General features: G+C 39.5%; 2 protein-coding genes across 4 annotated transcripts in view; one reads left to right on the top strand and one right to left on the bottom strand.

Annotated features, from left to right (window-relative positions):
- LOC122981744 (PHD finger protein 20-like) overlaps positions 1-9850 on the bottom strand; it is a 16966-nt gene extending 7116 nt beyond the window's left edge. The window contains exons 1-8 of one of the 3 annotated variants that reach the window (XM_044350468.1): positions 9778-9850; positions 7245-7324; positions 5892-6063; positions 4965-5049; positions 4448-4521; positions 4055-4322; positions 3884-3967; positions 879-938 (exon numbers count right to left, since the gene is read on the bottom strand). In XM_044350468.1, the coding sequence (XP_044206403.1) occupies positions 879-938; positions 3884-3967; positions 4055-4322; positions 4448-4521; positions 4965-5049; positions 5892-6063; positions 7245-7324 (823 nt within the window). In that variant the 5' untranslated portion in view covers positions 9778-9850. Of the gene's footprint in view, positions 1-878; positions 939-3883; positions 3968-4054; positions 4323-4447; positions 4522-4964; positions 5050-5891; positions 6064-7244; positions 7325-9522; positions 9745-9777 lie in introns of those variants that run through there. The other 2 variants (XM_044350467.1, XM_044350469.1) reach the window with 2 other exon arrangements.
- The window catches only part of LOC122981723, a 930226-nt gene that overhangs the window by 253230 nt on the left and 666015 nt on the right, over positions 1-10981 (top strand). The window lies entirely within an intron of this gene.

The raw sequence follows: 10981 nt of genomic DNA, 5'->3' as shown, positions 1-10981 counted from the left end.
CTGGTGGACCTGTCACTCAAAGCAGCCATGTCCTTCATTATGCAGAACTTTACGGCTTAATAAAATTTAAACGGGTGAGTTATAAAAACGTACAGTTGTCATGAAAGAGGAAATTAGCTACAGAGACCAAAACCGTTGTTTGTACCAGACTGTAAACATGTTTATTTCTGCTGTAAAGTTGGACATTTTAACATGGGGGTCTATGGGGATTGACTCGCTTTTGGAGCCTCAAGTGGTCGTTCAAGGAACTGCAGTTTTTGGCTTCAGGTCGCCGCTCGGTGCGAACAATCTGACGTCATCACACATTGAGGGCAGGTTGAAGCCCTGACTTTTGATTTGCAGGCAGCATTTCTACATATGTTCACCTCAAGTTTTTGGAACTTTGACCATGTTTAACATCAGACACCAAAACAGGAAATAACATTAAAAAAAATAAAAGCACTACTAAAAACAGTTTAGTAGAGAAACATTTTAATATATATCCTAAAGAATACAGTATTCTTTTGGTCCTGGTACTGAAAGTCAGGTACTTAAACAGTGTCTTAAAACCCTTTTACAGCGTCTGAATTGGAGACGACTGCAGTCCAACAACTTCTGTAATTTTCTGAGTCAGTGCAACAGCATGAATGTCTTCAGGGAGAGAGTGTCTGACACCGCTCTGTTGTCTGCATTTGTATGATTCACGGGGTCGAGACTACAAAGACACATAACAGACAGTTGGGAGTTGTTGGGGAGATCGGAGAGGCGCTGGGATGCGGCCGGGAGGAGGCTACGACAGCCGGCTTATCACCCCGCACCTCTGCCGTGGACTCACATATGTACAAACTCTGTGTCTGTGTTTGTGTTGTCAGTTTTGTGTTGTCAGTTAGCGCACTTACATGGTTCTCTGCTGAATTTGTGTGTGGTGGGCAGGTGGGCCTGACGCTCCAACAGGACATCTGAGAGAGAGGAAGGAGACGGATGAGACGACAGAGAGTCAGGCAGGATTTCAGGATGCTGATACAGAAGCACTGTTACCACGGTAATGGAAATGTCATTTGCAGCTATTTCACAATGACCTTTATAATAGTCTTATACTCAAACTTGTAAGACTTTTTTTATCCAGAAACTAGATCAGAAAAATGGAACCGTCTCAGTATTTCAGGGTTTATGAAGCTCCTGCAGAGCTACTGGAAACTAAACCAGTACAAGTTAGTAGACTTTAACATTGGTGGAGTACATATAAATGTCATTATACATTCAACACTGTGTGACTCTCTTTCTTTGGTTGATAACAGGGGTGGACGATGCGATACCAAGTAATACAGGTCCAGAATCACCGAGCTACTTCTGATTATTAAAAGCAGCTTCTCTACTTTCATGTAGTGGAGAGCAGTGTCCAACATCCAATAGCCTAAATCTGACAGACATTTTCATGACCACTCAATGATTTGCCAAAAGTTATCAATTATTTCCACCTGTGAGATCAGGGTTTGATTCCCAACTGAAACATGTGGTTTAGTTTTTCAATTCCATTAAAATAATTCTTTTTTCAACAAGTTTCAATGGGCTGAACATATTATTTGAATGTCTAAATAGTCTACATTTAACCAGCCTGCTGCAGTGACAGCTAATGATGACCAATTAGTCTGAAAATGTAACATTAATCAATGCTGAAGATCTGATTTGACTAAAGTATTAATGTCACTACTATATACAGTATAGACTCTTTCTCCTGGTTTTTCATGTGTTCAATGAGTTCATTAACAGCTGTAATATAGCTGCACACGATGCTCCTCTTTCGTTCAGCCATCGCTGCGTTCATGTGTCGGGGATCGGTGCCGGCAAGTCACCACGACAGCAGTGGTGAAGCAGAGAGCGCACTAAGATGTGTTCACTGTTCACGACGACAGAACACTGCACTGACAGTCGATCCTATTGACGCTAGAATCCATCTTCAAAAACAAAACATAGTATCTGTACAGTCAATATTTCGGGATTGATCCGCCCACCCCTAGTTGATAAAGGTGTAATATACGACATTCAATTCGACCAGATGACTATTTGCTACGTAAAGACATAGTGGAGTAATGGCGTCCTGAGCAGAGAATGAAGTCACACTCCCTCTCTGTGTGTTTGTGTGTGTGTGTGTGTGTGTAGTAATCTGAGCCTCTCTGTTCCACCCCTGCATACATGTTAGTGCATGTGAGCGTGCATGTTAGTGCATGTGAGTCTTGTAAAAGAAAACTGAATAACAGGTTATCATTTGATGTATTTCTTCAATATATCATACATGTTTCAGACAGTGTTTAAGTTCAGTTTAGTGTTAGTTTGTGTGTGCTGTGTCTATTCTAAACTTAGTTCTTTGCTGTGGAAGATGAGGCAGTTGTGTGTTTAACAGTTCAGTTTATTCTGTTATACCTTTACCTGAGCCAGTGATAAGATAAACTGTAGTTATGTAGATGTTTATGTGTAAAACTGATAAGCTTTAGAGGATAGTGTGGTTTGTCCTTAATTTAATATAGTAGTAATGTTATTTTGTGATGCTACTTGGTGCTTATGTACTGTCATATATGGTCGTGAAGAAAGTCTGTTCCTAGGTTAGTTGAACTTTTGACTTATGTTTCTATCTGAGGGTTGCAGACCTGTAAGGTTAGTAAACAGATGTCTTAAATTCTGTACAAGCAGTATTTAAGGGACTGGTTAACCTTTCAGACAAAGAAAAGATAGCTAGGTGGTATCTTTGTCTCCAGAACTATGATGCTTTATACTTCTGATTGTATTATTTGATTACACTATTTCATAACCTGACAATGCTCTCTTTGTGTGTTTATTGAGTGATCAGCAATTTCCCCATTACAGTCTCTCCCTGTGTTTATAAAGAGCTGCGGCCGTCTGCAGCCATGACACTCCTGGTTAACTGACGAGCCTCGGCGGCTACAGAGCTGAGAGGAGACAAACAGCTCTACGACATTTAAAACCGGCCAGAAGTCATGTTTAAATATAAACCTGTCTGTGTTTTAACTTGATTTATTTTTTACATATGAAGACAGTTTCCCGATCCTCTTTGCGGTTCGTCCTGTAGCTCTTTTATCTCTCCGACTGTCTGTTCCTGCAGTTATCAGCTGGTCGGTTCAGTAACGGTGGAGCTCCAGTTGTGCCGCAGTCCAGTGATTTAACTTTAACTTAAAACAAGATTTTACTGGCTGATAACTGCAGGAACAGACAGTCGGAGAGTTAAAGAGCTACAGGACAAAACGCGAAGATAAATCACATTAACACAGATGTTTCAAAATGACTTCTGGCTCCGTCTAAAAGTGGCGGTGCTGTTTGTCTCGGAGGGGAGGAGGGTGTTTGTTTCGGTCTGAGATGCTGAGACATCTAGTGAGGCTGAGTGTCGTTACTGGACCTTTAATACACTGATACTCAGATTAAATGGGATTATTGAGGGTGAATTAAGTTTCTCATCTTCTACAAATCTGAATCCATTCATGGATGCCAACAATTGATATTTAGTTAGTTTAGATATTTAAATTTAGTTTAAGTAAATAACATTACGTTGGCAGAACGAAAGATATGGAATTATAGCACAAAGGCAGTGCAGCAGCTGTTAGTTCACCTTCAAATGAGACAAATATTTGGGTGCATTTGGCGTTTAATAACTTTATAATTAGCTGTGCAAGAAGCCGGTGAAGTATTTAGTGAAGTGTCGAAGCCAAGAATTGTGATCAAATCATGGAATTCCCAAAGATTCCCGACCTGAGCCGGCAGCAGGAAAACATCAGGTTACAGTTCATCATGTACATATAAAATAAAACACTTCACTGTAACAGAATGATTTAGTTTTGATTGATGTGCGACTTTCTATTTCAGTATAGAAGAAGAGTTGCAGTCAGGCGTTTACCTCTGTCCACGTGGGCGGGGTTTGGGAGAGCCGGCTGGGTGGAGTCAGCTGTGATTGGCTGATTCTGAGTTCCACTGTTTCTACCTGGAAGCGAAGCAGCGGATCAGCATCATCATCATCGGCGTCAGAGACGTGAACGAGCGCCGAAGGCTCAGAGGTCATGTGACTTACTGTCATCTGTTTTCTTCTTGGCTGGTGGATGGGAGGATGAAGGTTCTGCCTTCCTCTTCCTCTCCCCCTCCTCCCCCTCAGCAGCTCCTTCCTTGTCCTCTGATGTCACCTTCTCCTCCTCTTCTTCTTCTTCCTCCTTCTTCTTCTTCTCCTCCTCCTCCTCCTCCTCCTCCTCGTCCTCTCCTCTTTCTCCTCCTTCCTCCTCCTCCTCACTCTCTCCTTCCTCCCATCCCTCGCTTCCCACTGCGCTCTTCTCAGATCTGGACTTCTGTTGTCAAACACACACACACACACACACACACAAATAACATAAAACAACCCCCTCAGAATGAAAGGACCTGTGATTGGTGGAGCCAGTCAGCTGAGAACCAATAATAATGCAGCATTTCTTACTTTCTGGAAGGGTTTGACCTTTGTGGGCTTCACAGTCCGAACAACGCCGTCGTAGAAACGCACTGTGTAGGATTCTGAAACACACACACACACACACACACACACAACATTATGTTATATTTAGCAGTTAGTAGCATTTGATCAGGTTTTAAACATTTTGCTCTGCTAAACTAACTAACATGATTACAACTTTAAAGGACGAGTTCACAATATTTCCAGTCAGTCTTGTCAAATGAACATTAAAGCTGTGTTTCTTGCTGTAATCATTCCTCCTGTTCATACTGACCATTAGAAGATCCCTTCATAATGACCTTACAATGGAAGTGATGGAGGACAAAATCCACAGTCTGAAGCTAATATGAAGCTTCAGCGTCCAAATGAGTCAAATCCAGTAGATATCTTTCAACGTTACAGTCTTTTTAGTGCCAAAGTTCCTCTTTTTGTTACTATACTTCCACCACATTCCCTTTGGGATTAATAGTGTCTATTTATCTACCAGGTCAAAGGTGAGCCTCACCGTCCTTGTTGACTCTGAGGATCTTGGCCGGGTAGAAACGACAGTCTGTCCAACAGGCCAGAACCTTCGTACCTGAAACAAACAACTGGAACAGAAAGAAAAGAGGAAGAAAACTGAAGTACAGCAAAGAAAACAGAAGAAAAACACTTTTGTTCCAGACGGCGACGGTGTGAGAACGTGGACGTTTGGTGACCTGAGAGGTCAGAGCTTCTCTCTGGTGTCTCTGATGTTCAGGCCTCGTTTCCCCCGAAAGCATCTGAAGACTCTTAAAATGATCGCAGAGTAACGAGTGAACATCCTGAACACTCGCAGGAGGCTGAAACTACATGTTTTATTCAACTTTTCATTGTTTTCATACGTTAAGTCTTACTGCACGTGAGGTTTTGTTTTCATACTGAAAACTGAATTTCAAGTATTAAACATTTATTTGTGTCGTTTACAGACAGTTAAATACACAAAGTATCATCTTCAGCTCCTAACAGCGTGTCTCCTAACGCTTCGGGAAACATGAGAGCGTTCGTAGAAACTGTAACTTCTACCATCGATTGTTATCAGAAGACGAGGCTCAGATCTGAACTTTGACCTCTGAGCAACCAGAGTTTTTGACTTGACTTGAAATGTTTGATGTGAATTTAGCTGATTGACGTAGAGAAACTTGAATAAAGCTTTTGAATATTAGACACCTGAATTTGAGAACCCTAAAATAAATATAGTGTATACTGGAAATAATGTTTTTGAAACGACTACTGTCGTGAATTTCGGACCACATGAATTCTATTTCAATACAAATATTTCAGTGCTTTAAATTCAGTGTTTTTTTAAAGTTCAACAGGAAGTTTTCAGTAGTGATTATTGAAGAATTTGGTATCCAGTTGCTGATATAATTCAAATGACGATGGCGATGATTTGTCTGAATATAAGACGTACCGGTGGTGCACGTGGTTGATTCAGGCCCTGCCTCCTCAGACTGACGCGCTCCAGCGGACGCAGGTACTGCGAGTTCCACTGGAACCATTCGTCATGACGACGGCTCCACTGCCGGTAGTGGATCAGCACTCGCTCTTTGTCATAGTCGATTTTCTCGATGGTGGCTGGGTACCTGCCGGGAGGACACCGTGATCCAGGACCAGATTTTAACAGAGTACATTTACTCAAATACTGTACTCAAGTACAGTATTTGAGGTACTTTACTTTACTTGAGTGTTTCCATGTGACCCTTTGGAGGGGCCCCGACCCCTAGGTTGGGAACCACTGGACTAAACTAGCTAACTGTATATAAAGTAGTGTAAACTAGCTCCACCTCCAGCAGCTACAACAGTAACATGCTGCTCTAACACTGATGCTTCACTATTAATAATCTAATGATGTCATATATAATAATATATCAGTCAGAGGGACCAAACCACTACTTTTACTGCAATACTTTAACTACATCAAGCTCATAATACTTATGTACTTCTACTGCAATACTTTAACTACATCAAGCTCATAATACTTATGTACTTTTACTGCAATACTTTAACTACATCAAGCTCATAATACTTATGTACTTTTACTGCAATACTTTAACTACATCAAGCTCATAATACTTGTGTACTTTTACTGCAGTACTTTAACTACATCAAGCTCATAATACTTGTGTACTTTTACTGCAGTACTTTAACTACATCAAGCTCATAATACTTGTGTACTTTTACTGCAATACTTTAACTACATCAAGCTCATAATACTTATGTACTTTTACTGCAATACTTTAACTACATCAAGCTCATAATACTTATGTACTTTTACTGCAATACTTTAACTACATCAAGCTCATAATACTTATGTACTTTTACTGCAATACTTTAACTACATCAAGCTCATAATACTTGTGTACTTTTACTGCAGTACTTTAACTACATCAAGCTCATAATACTTGTGTACTTTTACTGCAGTACTTTAACTACATCAAGCTCATAATACTTGTGTACTTTTACTGCAATACTTTAACTACATCAAGCTCATAATACTTATGTACTTTTACTGCAATACTTTAACTACATCAAGCTCATAATACTTATGTACTTTTACTGCAATACTTTAACTACATCAAGCTCATAATACTTATGTACTTTTACTGCAATACTTTAACTACATCAAGCTCATAATACTTGTGTACTTTTACTGCAGTAGGGTTTTTGCTTTGCTGTATTGGTGCTTTTCTTTATTAACATCTTTCCATTTGAAGCCACAGAAACATTTCTGACTGTGAGGGTTTTCTGTGTGTGTGGTTCAGACCAGTTCTTGTGGCGGTCTCGGGCCTGCAGCTGAGCTCCGACCTCGAAGGTGATCCCCGATCTGTCCGGAGGAGTCTTCATCTGCAGGGACAGAAAGAAAAAAAAAATGACTCCAGTGAATCTCATATTTATAATGATTATTATTTAGATTTAACATTCTCCAGATACATTTCTAACAAACAGAGTTAATGCTGCAGTTAGCTGAGAGGTCATTTTTCATTTTTAGAATCATCACATGCTTTTAATTTGTTTTGACTTTATTTCTGAGCCCGAGGCGGAGTTTGACTATTCGAACGTGTGCATCTGGTTTCACTGGTCTGAAAAGTCTGCTGATGCTGGTTCTTGTGCGTTTCGGTAAGATCTTTGTCATCAGTCTGTCCGACACGCTCTGTCAGCAGGACTGGTTTATTTGTACAGCACCTCTCTGAGCTCAGTGTCTGTCTTGAGTTTCTGTAAATAACCATTAGTTGGATAAAAACCTGTGAAGCATTTTGACATTTTGGTTATTAATAAAAACAGAAATACTGCCTCGCTGTTGCACGTCTGTCCTGACTCATATAATACTTGTAATGAAGACTTTGAAGGACTCGAATAAAAGGTATTAAGTGTAGTTTTTGGCAGAATGGAAGTTATCACCACATTGACATGTATGATTCCAGTCAGGGCTGGGCAATATATACTGATATTATATCAATATTGTGATATGAGACTAGATATCGTCTTAGCTGTTTTGTAATATCACGATGTGGTATAAGTGTCGTCTTTTCCTGGTTTTAGATTCTTTATTGTTCTTTAAGGAAACTTGTTGCCACGGTCTGTATGGAGCCTTATTTACACATTACCAATGATTATTTATGAAAAATCTAATTGTGTAAATATTTTGTGAAAGCACCGATATTCATCCCTAATATATTCGTAATATCGATATCGAGGTATCTGGTTAAAAATATTGTGATATTTGATTTTGTCCATGTTGCCCAGCCCTGATTCCAGTCCAGTAATATCCAGTGAGAAAACACACTGTCTTCACTTCAGGTGGAAGATTAGTGTCACCAGTTCAGCATCCGACCAAATGTGAAATATGGTCATAATGACCCCTTATGACCCTGAGTTTTATGGCGTTGAATAACGGCCAGAAAAGTGTTTTGCAGAACATTATGATGTCACAGCGACGTTGACCTTTAACCTTTTAGATATAAAATGTCAACAGTTCATCATTTTATCCTCTTAGACATTTCTATGAAACTTTGTCATAATTAGCAATGAATTCTTTAGTTATGGCCAAAAACATGTTTGTGAGGTCACAGTGACCTTGACCTTCAACTACCAAATTCTGATCAGTTGATCCTTAAGTCCAAGTGGACGTTTGTGCCAAATATGATAAAAATTCCCTCAAGGTGTTCCTGATATATTGCGTTCAAGAAAACAGGGCAGACAGACGAGCTGAAAACATGAAGCTCCAGCCAGAGCTGTCTCTGAGGCAGAGGCTTAAACTCTTTCCCAACAAATAAAGGGCAGAGGGTTTAGTCTTGTTGAAAAGGTTGACAGATTGCCTTATTTTTATTATTAGTTTGTCATGAAAAATTTTTCCCAACAGTTGTTTCAGTTGTATCTAACAGTATAGGGTGATATAGGTTCCATAGATAAATAAATCTATAAAATAAAATAAATTCAACATAATTATAAACCATGTTGGTTCAATCACTGATTTAATAAAATATTACTAAACCACTGTTGAAAAAATTGATTATTTTTACACAAAATATATCAATTGTTCCAAATGTTTTTAAAAAGTTAGACGTTTCAGACAGGTTGAGGCTACGTTACTGTACGTTACGTGATGACAGCATTACGTTGCAGTACGTCGCTAATGTCGCTGAGATAACGGTTACAAACTTTTCAGTTTAGTTTTATCATATTTTCACACAGCCTGAATTATGACAGAGAAGCGTTTAAACACAATAGCGTTTAAACACAGTAACTCACGCGGTGTTTAATATTAAACAAAATAAACTTAAAACAGTATTTGACATTTGTCTGTTCTGTTGGTTTGCTCTGTGAACGAAGCTGATTGGTCCACAGGCAGCTGAAGAACCCTGTTCAGACTTTTCATTGGTCTGCTCTGCTGTCAGTCGGAAATAAGTCCCGCCCCCCGCGGAGGCAGCCGCTCAGACTGTTGCTAGGCTAACATGCTAACGCCATCTGTGAGGGTTAGCTTCAAATAGCAGCAAGCAACGTCAAATAACGGACATCACAACAGTTGAGACATTAAACTGCACCTGCAGGGGAGAGCAGACATTAAACTACACCTGCAGGGGAGAGGAGGCGGCCGAGAGCTCTGCGTCGTTCATTTAACGTTAGCTCCTCCGGTAAAAACGGAGCTCCATTGACTGTGAACAGACGAGCTAACAACTAGCCGCAGCTCCGACACAGTAACAACTGCCATGAAGCGGACACCTGTCTGCCGCCGTCCCGCTGCTCACCTGCAATTAAGAGCATTAAAGGGTAAAATGAAAGCTTAACAGCTCGTTTACCTCTCGGGCTGCTTGTACACTCCTGAGTGACGTCTCTCTGTGATGACCGCAAAGCGCATGCGCAAAACATTCAGCTGGTTTGTCTTTAACTATTGGAATTCATCAGCTGTGTTTACATGTGGTACTGCAGTAAAAATACCAATACAGCAGTGTAAAAATACTCCATTACGTGTTAAGGCCCTGCATGGAAAATCCTACTACAGTAAAAGTACATAAGTATTATGAGCTTCATGTAGTTAAAATATTGCAGTAAAAGTACATAAGTATTATGAGCTTGATGTAGTCAAAGTATTGCAGTAAAAGTACATAAGTATTATGAGCTTGATGTAGTTAAAGTATTGCAGTAAAAGTACATAAGTATTATGAGCTTGATGTAGTTAAAGTATTGCAGTAAAAGTACATAAGTATTATGAGCTTGATGTAGTTAAAGTATTGCAGTAAAAGTACATAAGTATTATGAGCTTGATGTAGTTAAAGTATTGCAGTAAAAGTAGTGGTTTGGTCCCTCTGACTGATATATTATTATATATGACATCATTAGATTATTAATAGTGAAGCATCAGTGTTAGAGCAGCATGTTACTGTTGTAGCTGCTGGAGGTGGAGCTAGTTTACACTACTTTATATACAGTTAGCTAGTTTAGTCCAGTGGTTCCCAACCTAGGGGTCGGGCCCCTCCAAAGGGTCAGCAGATAAATCTGAGGGGTGGTGAGATGATTAATGGGAGAGGAAAGAAGAAAAAACAAAGTTCTGATACACAAATCTGTTTTCAGTTTTTGGACTTTTTCTCTAATCTTTGATTTTTGCTGAAATATTGGATCATTTGAACATTTATTGAAATGAAAGCATGTGAGAAGTTTAGAGGGAAAAATCACTATTTGGTGGAGCTGTTAACAACTCATAGACATGTGAAATGTGACCCCGACTACACACTGCTTTTTGTAAGACGTCAAAAGCCAAAAAGGTTGGAAACCACTGGTTTCATCTTTAACAATGTGTTGTATTTTAAAAGCTTGTTATATTATCCATTGTGTCAAATCTTCATCTGAAAAGTAACTAAAGCTGTCAAATAAATGTAGTGGAGTAGAAAGTATAATATTTCCCTCTGAAATGTAGAAAGTAGCATCACATGGAAATACTCAAGTACAGTACAAGTACCTCAAACCTGTACTAAAGTACAGTACTTGAGTAAATTACTTTCCACC

This window comes from Thunnus albacares, chromosome 5, assembly GCF_914725855.1.
Source record: "Thunnus albacares chromosome 5, fThuAlb1.1, whole genome shotgun sequence".
In the NCBI taxonomy this organism is placed as follows: domain Eukaryota; kingdom Metazoa; phylum Chordata; class Actinopteri; order Scombriformes; family Scombridae; genus Thunnus; species Thunnus albacares.
Note: the sequence above shows the minus strand (reverse complement) of the source record. Positions and strands in the feature narration are given on the sequence as shown.